The sequence below is a fragment of the Dermacentor albipictus genome, chromosome 10, assembly GCF_038994185.2.
Source record: "Dermacentor albipictus isolate Rhodes 1998 colony chromosome 10, USDA_Dalb.pri_finalv2, whole genome shotgun sequence".
Lineage (NCBI taxonomy): Eukaryota > Metazoa > Arthropoda > Arachnida > Ixodida > Ixodidae > Dermacentor > Dermacentor albipictus.
In genome coordinates, this window is record NC_091830.1 from 97139210 (window position 1) to 97159387 (window position 20178).

At 45.3% G+C, this 20178-nt stretch overlaps 1 protein-coding gene across 5 annotated transcripts in view; it reads right to left on the reverse strand.

Annotated features, from left to right (window-relative positions):
- The window catches only part of LOC135897286 (probable cytochrome P450 12a5, mitochondrial), a 169632-nt gene that overhangs the window by 117690 nt on the left and 31764 nt on the right, over positions 1-20178 (reverse strand). Inside the window, exon 1 of one of the 5 annotated variants that reach the window (XM_065425889.1) lies at positions 11416-11774. The exons of the other annotated variants lie outside the window; for them this stretch is intronic. Within the exon in view, the coding sequence (XP_065281961.1) occupies positions 11416-11593 (178 nt within the window). The 5' untranslated portion in view covers positions 11594-11774. Of the gene's footprint in view, positions 1-11415; positions 11775-20178 lie in introns of those variants that run through there. 5 annotated transcript variants of the gene reach the window in all.

Consider the following 20178-nt stretch of genomic DNA (forward strand, 5'->3'; position numbering starts at 1 on the left):
GTGGGCTGGCATCGCATGGTGGCAGATCTGGATTGTCTGTATACATTTCTTCTAAAAGATCTTGGGCCGTTTCGCCTGCGTCCTCGACACTTAAAGAAGGAGTCCCAAGTTCTGCAACAAAACGTTGCACATGTGCAGTGACTTGGCAATTGTTGTATATATGTAGTGTGACACAAACGAATACGAAGTATGCATATTCATGAAACGTTACCACTTCCTCACTTTTTGGCAATGACATTCTTACGGATGAAAGCGCTATTCTTGGGAAAAAAGTGTTTCAAATGTACGGTGTAACTTCGCATGCGTTAGTAGGGCAGATCACTGGAATTAAATATTTTAAAAGGTTAATGTAAACACGAAAGACAAGCTCAGAAAGGCAGCATCAGTGATCACGGTATTGCATCAGCTCCTGTTTCTGGAGCACTTTGAAATGCTGATGCATTGTACCCGTGTATACTACTACGAACTAAAATGTACCTGAATCATCAGCATCCGATGCCAGTGGTTGAAAGCTAGCAGCAGCAGTGTCGCGGAGGGCTGCGGCGGCTTGGCGCGCTGCTGCTGACGGCTTTTTTTTTATTACATACCCGTGCACTTGCGCCAAGTCCCAAATTTCTTGCAGAAGATGTGTTTTTTCGGTATATTGCTCTTCTGTCCCGGACCTGCAAAGTTTCAATGCGTTGCAGTTGTATGCTTCATTGCACACATGACGACACACACACGTGTGTGTGTTATCACGTAGTAGTGACGGTGAAGAAAACAGTCGTAAAACTATGAATGCCGAAACTGATTCCTTATCGGGCGAACCTGTGCCCACAAAAACAAATTTGAAGCTAAACATTTCAACAGAATTGCCTGCCTGGTTGGGAAATTGATTAGGGCTTGAGACTGACTCCAACCAAATAACTGAATTTTATTAGCCCGACGTTTCGGAGCCCCTTCGGCTCCTTCTTCAGGGGGTTGTTCTTCGAGGGGGGGGGGTGCCGCTTTTAAAGCGTCTTTTGTAAAGAAAGGAAGCGGGAGCGACCAGTGCTGGGGAGAGTGCTCGCGAGTGTGCCCTTGATGGGAGGCGGGGGGGGGGAGGTTACAGGGTCGCGCCGACGTTTTTGTGTTGGTGAAACAAGCGGGAGTCTACCTGGCTGTGCGTCCTTTTCTTCTTTTCGCCATGTCGCCAAGGCCATGGACATACACCGAGGGTAGGTTGCCCTTCACGCGGTTTATGTTATTCCCCGTATTCTGAATGTACCATGACTCCAGTAGTAGTCTCCAGTAGGTACGTGGATGATTGTTTTTGCATCGTGAAGACGAGCCAAGTCGAAAACTCCATAGACCCGGATATACAGTTCTCATATGAGCGCGAACAGAACGGATCACTCCCATTCTTAGATGTACAAGTTACGCGGAAAGACGGCATTCTAAAATTTTCAGTCTACCGAAAACCAACCCAAACAGGCTGCTATCTTCATTTCCAATCCGACCATCCGGCAAACCACAAGACATCTGTTGTAAATTCTTTATTCAAACGAGCCGAAACTCATTCCTCATCAGATTCGGATCAAAAGAAAAAAAAGAGAACGGTTCTCAACGAACTTGAGAGGAATGGCTACCCAGATGACTTCTTTCGAAAAACAACCAGACAACAAAAAAGAAAAAGCAAAATGTGGGACCTTCAGCCGTTGACTTCTCCCCAACCCCAGAAGCGAGTGTCCATCCCGTACGTCTGAGGCACCAGCGAAGCGCTCGGCCGAATATTAAAAAAAGAAGGCCTCAAAGTGGCGCACAAGCCAATAAACACTTTTAATATCCTCCTCCCTAAACCAAAAGATCGTCCACCTAAAGAAAAAGCTCAAGGCGTCGTCTACAAAATCAGTTGTGCCGACTGTCCGGCCTCGTACATCGGGGAAACCAAACATCTAAAAGAAAGGATCAGACAACACGAGAACGATGTCAGAACATTCAGCCGTGTTCGCAGCGCCGTCGCTGAACACTCTGAAGGCGCCGACCACAAAATTGCTTTCCAGGAAACTGAAATCCTTCAAACAGAGACGAACTGGCGAAAGAGACTACTACTGGAGTCATGGCACATTCAGAATACGGGGAATAACATAAACCGCGTGAAGGGAAACTACCCTCGGTGAATGTCCATGGCCTTGGCGACATGACGAAAAGAAGAAAAGGACGCACAGCAAGGTAGACTCTCGCTTGTTTCACCAACACAAAAACGTCGGCGCGACCTTCTAACCACCCCACCCTTCCGGCTCCCCTCAAGGGCACCCTCGCGAGCACTCTCCCCAGCACCGGTCATCCCAGCACCACGACGGCCGTCAACACCCACCCACCCTTTTGTTTCCCCCCACCTTTCCGTCTGAAGTGTCTCCCCAACTCCCCTGCTCCCCATTCCTTTCTTTACAAAAGACGCTTTAAAGGGACACTAAATTGAAAAATAATTTCTTCTGCATCAGTAAGTTATCGTTCTACAACAACAAAAACACCACTCTTGCAAAGATAAGACGTTTGTTAAGCCAGAAAAAGCGCAAGAACGAAATACGGGTGGCGATGCCTACTTAAGTTTCCGCACCTAGGGGCTGTGACGTCTTGGAGTTTGATGGCATCTTCTAGGGCCTACTAATTATGTATAGCGGTACAGTTGACTACACTGTGTTCTAAAGGAACCAAATATTAAACATGGCAAATTTCGGGAACCTTTATTCAGCCAACGCGGCCCAAATGCGAAAAGATACTTTGGAATCCGCAACGTCACGCTGACGTACCGGCGCTGGGGTTCTGGCGTGAAATTTAAATACTGATATTTTGACCTTCATTTTCTCATCTGATAATCAAACATTTTTTTTAATTACTGCCTGCAGGGTTCTCAAACAATGCTTCATTAGTCTAAACTGATTTATTGTTTCGCTTTAGTGCCCCTTTAAAAGCGGCACACCGCCACCCCCCGAAGGGCAACCCCGTGAAGAAGGAGCCGAATGGGCTCCGAAACGTCGGGCTAATAAAATTCAGTTATTTGGTTGGAGTCAGTCTCAAGTCCTAAACAAAAACAAATTGCACTTTACACTCGAATCACAACGACAGCGGCGAACACACAGTTGGCGATTGTCGAAATCTGATCTGAAAGTGCTAGACAATTCGCATCGCTCATACAATCAGATTACATAAGCGTCGGTGACAATACACAACGGATATAAGCATTGAGAACGTTCGAGAAACTTCCAATAAATGCAGGCGCGTTCTGCGCCTAGTGATAACGTTTAACATTTGTTAGCAGGTGAAAAGCGGTCATCGGTGAAAGGTAAACGAGGACACGTGTGAATATATAGGTAGTGCGTGCACTTTGTTTCTTTTGTCGTTTTGCAGCGAAGTAACAATGCGCCGCTCGCGCTTCTAGGGAAAACACTTATCACAATCCAAAATGAACGCATTACTCTGCACTTTCTGCGCACGTATAGCGTGACTGCAGCGGACCGCTAGTGGGTGTCTGCTAAAACGAATAACATTTACTTGGTCTGCGTCGCAAGAATGTTTATTCTGAGAAAAATAAGAGCAGAAAGGTATGCTATGCTTACTTCTTAAGGTTTGCTTCGTCCCTTGCCTTGAAGTAGGCGAGCAGAAGATCCAATCGCTCCCGCACTGCGCGCACACTGAAGATTTTCGCAGGTACAACGGCGTCTCCAACGTTTTTTGCAACGGCCGTCCATCTTGACATCTGTCCGAATGGGTTCACGGCGAAAACCTCCTTCAGGAGGTTCATGTCGTCGTCGTTGGTGAAGCGCACACGCATCGTGACCACAGCACCGACCACACTAGTTTGTTTTGCCGCGGAAAACGTGACATGCGGCTTTACACCAAGTGAACGAGCGAAATACACTTGGGCGCCATCTCGAGGCGGCTACAGCAAACACTAGAAAACCCATCGAGTTGTTCTACTACCTCTATGAGCAAACCCTCTTGTTAAGCCTACTGCGCCGCTAATCGAGAACGTATATCGTAAACAACGCCCATTTGTCACCTGTGCACCACTGTCGAAGCATCATCACACAAATCTAAGGCGAACACGAGCATTAGTGGGGAAGGATAGAGCCTAGCAGTGCAGGCAGACGGCTCGATAGATCCGAAGCGGGCTGTTCTCACTTCGACTGGCGCCGCCATCTTGCCGTACGTAAGGCTCCCCTTGCGTGCGTTAGCGTTCAACGCTAAATCCTGAAAATAGCGTACGTACGTAAGAGCTCCAGCAGCGTTTACGTATAGCGCATGCGCAGTGTGGTGCACGCAACGCTAACGCTACCGCTAACTCTTTGCGTTTGCTGCTTTACGCTATACTAAAACTCTCTATTATCACGCTTGCGACACAGCTGGCGATGCGCGCGTAGGCGAACGCAATGACGAGGAAAGGGGTGTGACGTAATGTGCCTCCTCGGAGCATGGCCACGGCGACACCGCAAGTTCGCCGCCCAGTAAAGCTGTGGCTTTAATATATCTTTAGTGCACCCTTGTTTCGGAGGGCGTTCAGTAAGTTTGCAGAAAGTGCTGTCCTTAAGCCTAGCCGGTGGTTTCAGGAACGATGCTAACCATGCACCAATGAGCCAAACGTGAGTACGTGACAGGGTTTGCTCCAAAGGAAGCCTTGCCAATGACAGCTGGTCATTGCCACTATAACAAAATACAGCATACTCAAGACTGGTTAGCCACACAAGGTTAAGCCTTGCCGCCTGCAAACTCAAAAGTAGGAAATGAAGGGACAGCAAAGATTGCAAGCGAGAGACAAACGAAGGTTGAAGAGGAGGAAAGGAAAAGGCGAGTGCCGATTTCTTCTACGTGGGTCAATCTGGAGATGCTGTCTGTTTGATGCAGAGGACAAAGAGGTGAATTGCGTCTGCTGGGGTCCTTAAAGGCAAAAACACCGTGCGTCGACTCAATACCCAGGACTCCCATTTTCCGAGGCATTACTGTTGCCTGTTTGAACTTCCTCTTCACTGCCATTCGTGCACCAGATGGTTCTTTTGTCTGCAAAAAACGTGTGACTGATTCCACCAATGGCAGATAGCTTTTCTGAGAGACCCCTCATTGCTATATTAAAGAGAACTGGAGATACCATCGCCACTTGTGGCGTGCCTCTAGGTCCGAGCCGAATGCTTCTATCTTGAGATCACCAATCTTGAGTATGGTCTGCCTCCCCCGAGAAAGAAGCTTATATAACTTTGAAAGGCAGTACCCACATTGGAGCTCCGATATGGCATTCGAAATGTGAGCGTGAGACACATTGTCAAAAGCATTCTCCGAATCTAAACCTAGGATAGGCCTGGTTATCTCTGGTTGCGCGTTCAATGACGTTGCATTTTGAGATTTATCGGATCCTGGGTGGACAAAGCCAGAACAAAGCTAATCATGTTGTATGCGAATAAATTGTACCTCCAACTGTGTTCCTAAATGCGGCTGTGAATGTCGTTCTCCGCAATCTTACCCACACAGGATGCCAGAGAGATTGGCTTAAGATTTGCAAAGCCCGGGGGATTGCCCGGCTTCGGAATGACGACCACCGATGCCGACTTCCAGGTTTTCGGTATGAAACCCCTCTCCAAGACCCGATTATTTAATCTCGCCAGTGAGGTGCTCAATGTAGTCATGGTCCAGATTCATTAGACTTCTATTAGAGAATCCTCCTGGACTAGGGGCATACTTGTGATTTAGACTTGCAGTGCCACCATTACTTTGCTAGTGCTGAACTGCTTGACAAGCTTTGGATAAGGCTCGCCCTTGTATGCAGGGTAGTCGACTGGACTGGCGTTCTTGTCCGGAAGATTCAGTTAACGTTTAGTATTTTCGCCATCCCGCGACCTGAAATGTGCGGCAATGATTATGGTCAACCCTCTTAGAGGTTATAATTTATCACACAACGCCTCGAGCGAACGCCTACTGTGTGTCCTGCGTACTACGCAGACAAACAGCAGTGATGCACGCAATATCGCCTTTTACCAACTCCAAACTCTCGTGTTGGACTAAACTTTGTAGCAACAAAACATTCGCAATGAAGATCACCAATAATGATCCTCAAGCAAAGCAAACAGTACAGAAAGCTTGGCATAAAGCGATTCCCACGGTGCGTGGGAACCGATTTTTTTACCTTTGACGCTATGATTGACAAATGTGGGGGGCCGCCCTGATTCCATATAGTGCCTTCCTTGTTTCTATAAAAACAATGTTCTCAGAGCGTGTATTGTCGACCTTTCTTTGTTCTCCTCGTCTTACGCGTTGCTTTCCCTTCCGAGTGTGTATATAACCTTGGTGTGGTTTCGTGGGCTGAAGGCACAAGACAGCCGTGGACATAGCTTTTGTGTACATTGCTATGAATATATATTTGGGCTTCAGTATCCAAGAATTTGATGCGCACTGCTCGAACAGCAAGTCCTTCCGCACTTTTAAAGCGAAAATTTCATGTCCTCATAATATCATAATACCTCTGTTTGTCAGGTGTCAACAACACTCAAGTCTGCCACAGAATCCTTTTTTCTGTGTTCCGTAGATTAGGATTACCAGGTTGAACCAATAAACACGTTGCTTATAGTTTGTGGGTTTAAAGCTCTTGTCGGAAGCCTATATGCAACATTTATGAAGTCTTAGGTGCCAGACACATATGAAACCGATCGCTTTGTGGTTGTAGTGCCATTTTTATGCGAAGCATATTACGAGAGCTCAACTCAGCTCCTCAGGCGCGGCGGTGTCGCCATGAAATCACGTGACACCGTGACGTCACGACAGAGGAGAAGTGGCTTTGGCTCAACTCTTGCAAGACGGGCTGGGTGGGAATCGAACCAGGGTCTCAGGAGTGTGGGACGGAGACGCTACCACTGAGCCACGAGTACGATGCTTCAAAGCGGTACAAAAGCGCCTCTAGTGAATGCGGTGTTGCCTTAGAAACAAGCTGTTTCTAAGGCGTGCGTCTCTTGCTCAGGCGCACATTTCGTTGCCGCGCCGAACGCTGCTTTGCTCGACGCTCACCGCGTCCAACGCGGGGCGCGTAGTAGCTGCCCTGTAGCCCATTGTCTTACACCCCTTGGCGGGTCGACGGGAACGCTGTCGCGTTCCACTCTTGAAGGCGAAGAAGTAATGCATGAGTTGTTTCTTCGTCTAGCCGAACCAAATATAGCCAAGCAACAGCAGTTCACCAGGCTAAACAGTGGTTCAACAACTAAAATAAAGGCTAGTATGCTTCGCATCCTGGGCTTAACCTTACCTAAGCCACAGCCATTTTTTTCCACTGCATTTAATATTGTCTCTAATGCCAACAGTAAAGTACTGTATAACTTCGGTAAATTTCGAACAGTTTACACATATAAACTACACGATACTATACTACACTGCACTGTAGACATCTACCTTTAAGGTCTTGAAAGCAGCGGCAGAGATACCTTCTATATAAACTTGCCTTTACGTAGTCAAACGCAACTGCATAGAAATGTTCTATAGAAATTTGCCTTTAGGGCCTGTAAAAAACTTCACACTTAAGTTGTATAAAGATTTCTCTTTAGCATATTTAAAGCAAATTCATATTAATATTCTATAGGAATTGGTACTTAGCATCTTTGAAGCAACTGCCTTGACATAGTCTATAATAATTCGTCTTTACAATCTTAAAAGCAAGTAGATTCAGCGACCTATCCAAATATACGGTTCTCGAGCACTTTCGGAACTCTATTGGCAATAGAAATGAACACAGTGCACTTTTATTAAAGAAGTTCGAAAGAGTTCCTAAAAAATTGCATTCAATTTTTGTAAGAGTTTGGTGTCGCTTTGAGTGAGTGCACTTCACCGTTATTTTCGTTCGCAGGCCATGGCATTGCAAGATCTTTGGACACTTGCTTTAGAATTTCCTCAACAGGGAGTGCCTTCGTCGAAATCTCTTTACTGCATCGAAACCCGTAGCCTCGTTATGAGTGCTTCAAAAACAAAGGTATGCTTCGTGCAGTGTCGCCACTGGTTCTGAAGCAACTTCTTCTTATGATTTCAAATGTTCAATTTTCACCCTATCAACAATAGTTATCTGCAATAGGAAATGCCATTCTTCCTCAGTTTGCATTTGATGCAATGTTGTTCTAAATTCAATGATGATGATTGATTGCGTGAATGCCGCTGCGACGAATTATATTATTTACACAACGCACACTAAATATTGGATCTAATATCGCGGTACTTGGGGTCTTTTGTAAACATTGCCTAAAATAACCATTATATATGACCTGCATGCAGATCTGCCAATCGATATTGCCACAACAGTCGAAGAACACTTGGCTTTCTCCTCTAGTTGGGCACCGCCATTGTGGCACCTCTTACAGCGAAGTGCGTTTCCCGAAAGTGTCTCTCAGGGGAATATATATTTGGGCGATAGTCTCGTTCACAAAGTTAACCGTCTTGTCGCTTTACTACACTCTTACAAGAAGCGTCACTGCTGTGGCCACTTGCAAGACGAAGGGGACGCACTTGATAAAGATTGCGCGCTTGTCATGAAAGGCGTAATACATTTTTAAGTGGCGTGACCACCACTGTCTCGTCTGTAGTGTAGGATCACGCGCGCAGATATATAAGGCCACGGATACGCAGGCCATGGCAACGTACGCACTTACGAACATACATACATACATACATATACATACATACATACATACATACATACATACATACATACATACATACATACATACATGTATACATACATACATACATACATACATACATACATACATACATACATACATACATACATACATACATACATACATACATACATACATACATACATACATACATACATACATACATACATACATACAAAGGATATATTTGTGACAACGGCAGTTCTTTCGCATATGCATTGTTCACAACGCTTTATATTCCAACGAGAAAACAAGCTTACTATAAACCCAAACACTGCTTTCGGGCGCTTACATCAATTAAAAAACTTATTACTGGGTTATGGCGTGCCATAACCACGATCTCAGAACCATAAGCAGGATTGTGTACCGTATGCACGTCAAGCAACGTTGTCTCATTATGTAGAAAGGGACGCTTGTAAGAAGCAGTACATCGGCTACATTGTGGAAAAAAGTCATGCAAGACTGAATGGCCTTAATGCATATACAAAACCCATTCTAAGGCAGAAAACAGCCACATCAATGCACCTAGTCATATTTTCGATAACGCAATACTTTTTACATTAGAAACTTTTTTTTTCATTTTGTGAGACGAAGGATACGGAATCATACCTCATACACAAGTTTAAATGCGCACTCTACCGAAATTAATTTCGCGAATAACAACTTAGAATCGCTAAAATGTGTAACCTAAACGTGAAACTCTTAATCAATTAAATATTCTCTTGCACGATTTTACACATATATACACTATACAAGCCCTTTCCATGTACACCTGCCCCCTCCAGCTTTTAGAGTGTAGCATTTTGGTGCCTGTTCCTGGGTTCACTGTCGGCGTCTCTCGGCCTAAAGGCGATACCACACGTAGGCTTGCAGACGCGCGCAAGCTCGCTCCCGAGGACCTAGCGCCTGCCGCGCCTCGCAAACAATGGCGGTTTGCATCCACAAAGATGCGCAACAGCGCGCGCTTACAGGGCTCACTCACAGATACCTTGACAGCTTGGCCGCTTCGTACTTTGTTATGGACAGTGTTTCAAAATGCTTCCGTGTCTATAAACGTAATTGTTATATTTTTATAGCTGTTCAATCAGCACGAAAACGAAAGAAGAACTTTCTTGCGTGACATAAATCTGTTTCACTGAGCGTTGAACGGTCCGCGCCGTAGCTGCTGCGTTACCCAAGCGCGCGATAACAGATGAGGAGCTGTTCCCCGAGATCACGCCGCGTTTCGACGCGTACGAGCCATGCAGCTCGTACGCGTCGAATACGAGCCATGCGTGGCCGCGCGAACGCGAGCTTGCGCGAGTCAGGAAGAGTACGTGTGGTCTTGGCTTAACCGTGCGAACGCGCTGCTGCCACTGGGCGCGCATTCGTCATCCGGTTCTTCCGCAGCTGGCTCCGATGCCGCTCATCATTCCAGCATTCCCGTGCTGCCCCTCCCTCTTCGAAGGCGCTGATGGCCCTGGTCAACTGCCAGTCGGTGCGGTGATTTCGGCCTCAAATTCTTTGGCTGAATATATCGCGAAAGGAAAAGACGTATAAAGGTGCGCTATACTTCCACATTAGGGTGTATCGTAATCCTCGGATTTTTTTTTCTTTGCACCCTCCTATCAGTTTTTCAGTTTTTTTTTTGTCCCTGTCACTTTTTTAGTTTTTTCAGGACTCTCGCTCATACTGAGTCCCATACGCGAGGACACCTATTTCGGCGCCTCGACTACAAAGGATCGCACCACTTCTATGTAGCGTCGTGACGATGCCTACGTCGAACTATTGAGGCCAACGTCTCTTGACAGAACAAGCCGTCGCCTTGCAACTACCCCATCCATTGCCCCGAGACTACTTGTCACCATTACAAAAGCTTCAGAATTACCCGGGGCGCTGTTGCTACGCTACTCCAGGCGTCCTTTCAACTACTGATTTTCTTTACTCGTGCACTGACCGGCTCTTCTAAAACCTCAATAGCACGCCGCTTACAACATCACTCAAGGCTTCCTAACGTCTCGCTTCCCCAACACTTTCCTATGTCCTTCTTTTTCTCTTCTTGTTTTTTTTTTCTTTTGCCGCCTTCCCACTGTCCCGCTCTTATCCTCTCGTCGTAGAAACCGCGCCCAGAGATGTCAGATGACAGCGTTCGTTTTCTTTTAAATCTGTCGCTTTACGCCAGCCGCCACCGACAACGGCTGCACGTGACGTCACTCTACTAGCTCTTCAAACTTGCGCTAACCCTACCGAGGATGACAAGGCCGCATTAGACAAACGTATGCCCTGCTATCGAAACGCTTGCCAGTATTTATGACGCATCTTACCCCAATTTATAATATTTATATACAATCTAAAAATGAATCAAACAGCAATGCGGCACTCCAGATCAAGTTAACATCTACGCCTCTTCATTTGGCGCCCATTCAAATGCTGCCTCCGCGTCCCGGATTAAATCCAGTACCTCGAGCTCGTCAGTGGAATGTTTAATAAAAATTCCACAAGCAATCAGTAATCTAGTGAACTCTTATTTGAAGCGGTAGCAGATTGCTATTTCAAGTTGTAATTAATATGGTATATCAGCTGGGAGATATTGCATGTTGAAATGTAACCTGTTATGTAAAATAGAAATAGTCGCGCCAAATTATGCACCCTTATTAAAGCCTGCCCGCGTATCTTGCTTATTTTTCGAGTAGTCGGCGCCAGACATCCTTACAACACCTGTGCCGTAATATAGACGTCAATATTTCCATCAAATACAAAGGCTAGGCTAACTCACCGATCAGAGGCAAATAAATCCAGCCACTGCCGACCAGAGGAAATGCTGGAATCTTCGGTATTTCCGAGAACGGTAACGCACCATTACGAGCGCTTGCCGCATGTCGAAGTTTCACTAAAGTTTTTGCATAACGAAGTGCCCGAAGCGCTCCACTGCGTACATTTAAAATATGCTGCATGTAGTAACGGTGTGCCTCGGCACGGCGCACTTTGCCTGTAACACGCAACTGGGTTTGGACAATAGACTACGGCTATTGTCCAGCTTTCTTTTTCCGCTTCCGAGTAACAAATCTGAACAAAAATGTCTGACATCTGTGGTATCCAGGTCGTGAGTGACAGGAGAGGGCAGCGCTCTTTGCATTACGAGAACACATGCTTTCTATGCCATCTGTTTCTCTCTTTTTTTAAAAGCTGGACAGACAAAAAATGTCTGTCAAATGAAGAGCATGTTATGCTACGTTTGATACTTTTCTTTTTCTGTAATATTAAACGGATGTTTTAAAGTGAAAGTGAATCCACAATATGTAAAAAAATACAAAAGAAACGTTTTTCGTTTCGATGTTGTCAGAGAAGTTCTACCCTAGCTAGCTGCTGCCGTGCGGAAATTGTTTTTCATGTGCTCCCCAGGCGAAAAGAATTCCACCGTAACATATTTCCTCCAGGTTTTAAAAATATATTTGGGAGATAGAACTCTCAGGAGTGGGAGGGTTCAGATACTATGGCTTCTGTGGAAAAGCATGCTTGGAAGTTACTTATAACATGTTCGGTAGCTGTCACTGGTGAAACAAACACCGCCTCTCTCTTGGAAATATAAGGACATGGGCATTCGCGGTTTCGAAATCACGCACACACAAAAAAAAAACGATGAACGATGTTGTGTTCCTGAAAGTCATGCACAGCAGGCCATGAAATGTGGCGGCTAAGGCTGATTCCTTGTATAATATAAAGTTGTCCTGACGGCGAAGAACAAAGTAGCGACAATTGTGAATCACGTAACCATTTATTGGGCGAACTTGCGCAAATCAAAAGCAGTAGCACTCCGGCATAACGGTAGCGGCGAGCAAAATTGGCGATCGTGAAAAATGTGGTCTGCGTCGGCTTTTGTGTATGACACGTCGAAGTTTCAGCGTAATCATTGGTACCCGCGTACCTTCATGAAACTATTAGAGAATTCGCGTCGCCCATACACTGAGATTACTCATGGTTTGGTGCCAACATACAAGGCATAGAATTATTGATGACTTTCGAAGAAGTTCGCAATCGTGCTGTCACGTCATGCCCTGAGTTTATAAGTTGTTAGCAAGTTAAATTCACTCATTAAAGGTTCTGACGTAATCCCTGTCGCACGCGTATCTTCAGAAAAGTACCACACAATCTGCGTCCCTCATACAATAAGATTACACAAGGGTCGATGATAACAGAAGAGGCACAGAACTATCGATGCCATTCGAATAATTTCGCCATTCTGCCGTCGCATCTTCAACTGAGGATAACTAAGTTGTTATAGAGGGAAATACATTCGTGGAAGGGTTCCCGCGTAAACACTCGTGCCCGATTACCTTTATGAAAATAGTACAGTAGAACCGCGTTGATACGTTCCCGTTACGTACGTCTTCCCGGTGCCACATTTCGCAATAGAGAATGCAAAAAATTACCCAATAATGCTAGGCTTATTTTTACCGGTTCCTAAGTTGCTGGAAAACACGGTGTTTCGCACCAACTTCCAGCATGTCTTCAAACAAGGATCGTATGATACGTTTCCCGGCCTCTTGATGCCATTTTAACTTCAAAATGCACAATCGCGCGCGATCTAGAATGCTATAGGTCCCCGCAGCAGTAGCTTCATCGCAATACTCGCCCACTCGTCTCACGTGAAAGTGCCAGTGCGCACTAACTTTCGCATTTCGGTACCAGCAAATCTCCGCGATCCTCCCACGCGGCGTTCGCAGCTATTACCGCCAATCCTTTTGCGATAAACATCTTCGCCCATCTGTTTCACGCCACGTGGTGCCGTCGGGAGCGTAGCGTACGCATTTAATAGGCACTGATAAACTAAACGCGCCGCCGTTCCCTTGTGTAGGCAGCGCGATGTGGGCATCGCCTTTTGCCTCAGCGGCATCCAGTGTCGCCGAACAGCTCGATTTCCTAACGGTTTCCCGTCATCCTCTTAAAACAACACGCAATAGGAAATCAACAAAACGGGTCTCGGGCCGCTGGAGCACCAAAAGGTCGACGCGCGTATAAGCGTATACGGTACACGCAGCGCTTCGCATTACGTAGATGTCAACGACAGTTGAGGCTGTGAAATATTCAGTAAGGTGGGCTCTCACGTTATTCCGGTTAATACACATTTCCGGAGTTTTTCGCAAAACGTATGAAGGAGGTTCTACTGCACAAAATTCGCGTCACTCATACAATCAAATTACACATGGTTGGGTGACACGGACAAAGGATACAACTGTGGATAACCTTCGCGTAAGTTAAAAGTTATGCAAGCGCGTCTTGCGTTGAGCGATAACTACGTTGTTAGCCGGTGAAATGAAGTCCCGGAGAAAAGGACAAATACGTAGACGTGTTAGTGCCCCCTCTTGCAGAAGAAGGTAGTGAAATTCGTGCACAACTTTTCTGAACTGCTTTTCGATACGCTGTTAACTTGCCGGGATGGTAGCCGCAGAGTCTCGCACGCCTGCAGACGGAGAACTGCTTGCCCTCCCTTGCGGTCAATTGAAGTGAGGGCATGCAGCGCCATCTTTTTTTTATGCTTCTCAATTACGTGATTTTCGCCTCTACCGTACAGTGTAAAAAATTGACATGGTTTTACGACAAATGTGCTAGCAATGTGTGACCGAAAGATTTTGCGTAAATAAAAAACTGACATTTCCGTAAAACGGGCCGCCGTAAAAGAGAGACCACACTACAAAATACGTGTGCATTCGCATCTAGAAAGTGTAAGACTTTGTGTGCTGAATCTCTATTATACACTCTAAACGTTAAAATACAGGTGCTTCCCGCATTCAGTATACAGAAGACGAAGTATGTTGAATCTGTTCTATACGATTCAAATTGGCAATTACAGGTGCTTCCGGTATTACGTCTTACAGAACATAGAACATAGTCATTGTTTCGAGAATGTAGTATCGGTGACAATAGTGTCCAGGACGCGCGAGCGAGAACCGAAACTTGTTGAAGGGCTATCTGCCGGGATGAGCCACGATAACATCTGCGTTCGAAGTGTGCATACGCGACCCACTGTTTTCAGCGATCTTCAACACAGATGACAGCATGGATGAACCCCAGCAAAGCAATTTTGTCGACATTCGCACGTCCTAGGCATTTTTGTGCCCTCTAGTTCATATGCTTTAATGAAAATTTCATGAAGCTAGCTCAAAGCAGAAGCAGCAGGTCGGCATCTGGAAAATTGCCTCGCCAAAAAATTGACACAGCCTAAAAGATAAAATACTTTGCAGATTGTCATATAAATGAATTGTATAAGATATGCATTTATAAATAGGTGCAAAATTTTAGTCGTGAGGTTCTTTTGATCACAAAGCGACTCTATTTTCTTCAACCGCTCGTCTTGCACTCTTTCCTGGTGAAAGTTTTTCTTCACCACAAACACCTTGCGACTCGCTACTATTTGGAGAAACAAACAGTATTGGTGAATTTTCACGCCAAAGAGAGCCACTAAGAAGGATGACCAGAGAAAACAACAAAGCGGTAACTTTTGTGCTAGAAAAAGTTGAACGTAAGCAGCATTGTTTGAACAATGGACGTTGCAGTAGCCGACATTTCAACAAAGCTACTTGTCATCAGGGCGGCAGCTGTTTTCCTTGGCAGCGCCTTGGTGCATAGATCCCTGGCCCTCACCCTCGTTGAGAAAAGAGAACCTGGTGCCTGTAACAGGCCAAGACAAGCCGAAGTGTTAACATAAATGCAGGAAGGTTTTGCTTAGCAGTGGTGATAGTGATGTAGCTATATGTTATAATACCGAGACCGATCAAGTTGTCAAGCGCTCTTTATTCCAAAAAAGCAGCGCCCCAGCTCACGCGCGAAGGAATCGAAGAACAGGAAAGATGATGATGGCTATCTACAAATGAGAACGACGAAGCACGTTAATAGTGCTTACACTAACTTCCCCCTGTCATGGAAGCGGCCAGCCTGGCCGCAGATTATAAATTATCTAAACAGGGAGTGAAGGGCTTCATCCACGAGACGTGAACAATTTCGGCATTGCGCCGGTCAGTGATGGAGTGTACTGGGCGGACGAGATATTTCACTGCAGATGTTTGCTGCACAACGGTGTATGGGCCAATGCAGCGTGGAAGGAACTTTTCACAGAGGTCTGGGGTGCGGACTGGAGTCCAAAGCAGGACATGGTCTCCAGGGTAAAAGCGTAGGTCAAGGCGTTTGTTGTCGCTGTAACGCTTGCTCTCAGCTTGGGTAGCTTCTATGCTTTGCCGGGCGATTTGACGGCAATGTGCAACTCGGGCAGCAAAATCTTCTGAAAGCGACGTGTTAGGCGAAGAAGGTGCGAAAAAGAGTTCTCTGTCGAATATGGTGAAAGGAGATCGTCCATGCACAAGGAAGAAAGGGCTGTAGCCGGTAGTCCAGTGAATAGCAGTATTATATGCGAATGTCAGGAAAGAAAGAATTTTATCCCAGGCAGTGTGGTCAGAACAGATGTACATATCATCATCAGCCTGGTTACGCCCACTGCAGTGCAAAGGCTTCCCCCATACTTCTCCAATTGCTTCCGTCATGTACTAATTGCGGCCATGTTGTCCCTGCAAACTTTCTAATCTCATCCGCCCACCTACCTTTCTGCCGTCCCCTACTACGGTTTCCTTCCCTTGGAATCCACTCCGTAACCCTTGATGACGATCGGTTATCTTCCCTCCTCAGTACATGTCCTGTGTATGCCCATTTCTTTTTCTTGATTTCAACTAAGATGTCATTAACTCGCGTTTGTTCCCTCTCCTAATCTGCTCTTTTCTTATGCCCTAACGTTACACCTATTATTCTTCTTTCCATAGCTCGTTGCGTTGTCCTCAATTTAAGTAAAACACTTTTCGGAAGCCTCCAGGCTTCTGCCCCGTACGTGAGTACCGGTAAGGCACAGATGTTATACACTTTTCTTTTGAGGGATAATGACAACCTGCTGTTCATGATCTGAGAATGCCTACCAAACTCACCGCAGCCCATTCTTATTCTTCTTATTATTTCAGTCTCATGATCCGGATCCGCAGTCACTACCTGTCCTAAGTCGATGTATTCCCTTACCACTTCCAGTGCCTCGCTACCTATCGTAAGCGGCTGTTCTCTTCCGAGGCTGTTAAACATTACATTAGTTTTCTGCAGATTAATTTTTAGTCCAACCCTTCACTTTTGCCTCTCCAGGTCAGTGAGCGTGCATTGTAATTGGTCCCCTGAGTTACTAAGCAAGGCACTATCATCAGCGAATCGCAAATTACTAAGGTATTCTCCATTAACTCTTATCCCCAATTCTTCCCAATACAGGTCTCTGAATACCTCCTGTAAACACGCTGTGAATACCATGGAGAGATCGTATCTCCCTGCCTGACGCCTTTCTTTATTGGGATTTTGCTGCTTTCTTTATGGAGGACTACGGTGGCTGTGGAGCCGCTATAGATACCTTTCAGTATTTTTACACACGCCTCGTCTACACCCTGATTCCGTAGTGCCTCCAAGGCTGCTGAAGTTTCAACTGAATCAAACGCTTTCTCGTAATCAATGAAATCTATATGTAAGGGTTGGATATGCAATGAAATTCAATTCAATTTTTATTTATTAATTTTTATTGTTATTTTTTTATTTATTTTTTCCTGGAAAGGGTCAAGAGCTAAAAGCTGTCTCGACAGCTTGACTAGGCCCATGAACCCCTCTACAAGGCAGTATTGGTGAGCAGCAACAGGTAGTGCCCATGACGTCGAGAAATGCGAAGAACAATGAATTATACAGAAGCATAAGGGCAATCAATTAATAAATCTAGAGCATATGATTTCATAATGTGTGTAATAACGTTATCTATATTTGTGAACACATGACAATTCAAAAGAAGTTAGATCACCAGAATACAAAGAAAAATAGAATACATACATGTTCATGTGAAACAGTACTTGCAAAACAAGAGGCAAACATACATAGTCATTCATTCATTGGATAGAAAATACATTCTAAGTTCTTTTACGCCGTAACTGATCCCACATTTATGCTCATTTAGAATAAATGGCAGAATATGCTGTAATGACAGAACTTTATAATTATTTCGGAATTTCGGGCGAAGCCAAACATCATCGTTACGTGTGGATAGTGTAATATGTCATTTTCTTATTGATGCTAGATGCATTAAAAATCTTGGAAAGCTACAGTGGAAAAAAAGAGTGGAGCAGGCGAGACGGATATTAAATTCCACACTAATTATATTGTAGCTTATAAAAGCACTTCGCGTGGGAGACTGATCCTCTTTTGAAGTACACCTATCTTTGCAACGTTTCTTTTTGTCGTTGTAGCCCCTACTAGACCGCAGTAGTTAACATATGAAGCAAAAAGTGCATGATAAATTTGTATTTTGGCCTGTGCTGGAAGAAGATGTCTGCAACGAGATAAGATTCCCGTCACGGCGGCTAGTTTTCTACAAACATCTTCTATGTGTTTATCCTAACTTAAGTTTGAAGAAAACGTAACCCTGAGAATTTTGTGTTCATTCACTACTTGAACTTAAATTATGGGGTTCTACGTGCCAAAACCACTTTCTGATTTCAGGCACACCGTATTGGAGGACTTCGGAAGTTTCGACCACATGGGGTTCTTTAACGTTCACCTAAACCTAAGTACACGGGTGTTTTCGCATTTCCCGTCAATTGAAATGCGGCCGCCGTGGCCAACACCATAGCCACTGAGCAACCACGCGGGTCACTACTTCAACTTCTTGGTCTTGGCATTTGACAGCATGGCATGTTTTCACTCTTATTTTTAGCTCTAAATATTACTACTTTCGTCTTCTTTGGATTTATTCTAATGCAATTTAATTGGACCAGAGGTGTAATTTGTCAAGCATTTGATTACATTTGATAATTAGATTGTCTGCATTAGGACCCGAAATTAATATTCTGTTTTCGTCCACATATATGATAAATTTTACGGTTGAATCAATGCTCACGATATCATGAATACATATATCGAATAGCAAAGGCCCTAAACCACTGCCTTGTGGTACACCGTTTTGCACTGGTAGAAGAAGAACAACTTTATTGAAGAATAATAAAACGCTGAATGGGTGGAACCCCTAGGCAAGGGAACCACTACCTTCCGCGTGCCGTCTTGCTTGTCGGATGATGGCCCTTTGGACCTCTTCCTGTGAACTGGACAGCGCCGCCTCCCATTGTGTATGCTCCGTAATTTCTGTGTTTGTATTTTGTGGATATGCTGTACACGCCCATGAGATGTGGTCTAAGGTTGGCGTGGCTCCGCTCCATGGGCATGTGTCCGTGTATCTTTCGGGATTAATTTTATGGAGAATCTGCATGTTGTTATATGTATAGGCTTGCAGATTTCTCCATATAATCTGTTATTCCTTACTGAGATTGTTACCTGGGGGTGGTAGCTTCATTATATTTCCTCTGTGATAGTTTAGAATTGCAGAGTAGTTCTAGTCAATTGGCATCGGGTCGTCAGAGGCGTCTTGTGAGCACCCGTGGGGTGTAGCATGCGCACGAGCTACTCTGTCAGCCTCTTCGTTTCCCCTGATTCCCTCATGACCGGGTACCCACAACAGGTGAAACCTGGCTCGGGGTTTTATATCTTATATAATCCTATAAGCTGCGGTGCATATTCGTCCCCTCAGGTAGCTTCTGCATGCCGCTTGAGAGTCTGATAGGATGCTTATTTGTTGTTGGTTTGGTTCCGTCGCTTTGATAGCAAGGGCTATTGTGATTTCTTCTGCTTGCACGATAGTGGTGTTAAGAATGGAGGCACTAATGATTTCTCAGCCCATGTGGTCAGTGACAGCAGCTATCGTTCTTTTCTGCCTGCCCGGGTATCTTTCCGCGTCCTCGCGAAGCGGGAGTTTGGTTTTTCGCCGTGCGTTTTTTCAATGTATGCAGCTATGGCTTCTGTTCTGCCTGCATGCAGAGTTGGGTCCATATTTCTGGGTATTGGCGCCACTTTGGCGCAGTTTCTCATTATTGTGGGGGTGGGTTTAGTTTGGTTGTGCTCTTCAAGGAGCTTGTGATACCCGAGTCTGCCAAGGAGTTTCCTACCCGTGGTCGTTTGTGCGAGTCTGTTTCTTTGAGTTATCCGTTGAGCTTCTGCCAGTTCCTCGAGAGTATTATGAATCCCTTGAGACATGAGTTTTTCGGTTGGGCGCACTACAGAATTTGTAGGGCGATCGTGTAGGCTTTCTTTAAGCACGAATTGATCGCGTCCCTCTCTGTTTTCGTTAGGTGGTAATACGGCACGCTGTAAATGAAGCGGCTAACCACCAGACTTCTCATTAGGCGAAGGGTGTCTGATTCCTTCATGCCCGTCCTTTTCGTGCCTACCCGCTTTATCATTCTCGCGACTTGTGTTGCCGTCTTGATGAGCTTAAGCCCGTGTTGGCAGCGTTGATTTGATTGTAGCCACATGCCTAGTACCCGGATTGCGGTCTTCTCAGGTATTGCATCATTGCCAAGTCTGATTTCAAATTTAAGTGCAGGGTCCGTCGGGACATTACGATTCCCTTTTCCTTTCCAGACTCGTATAA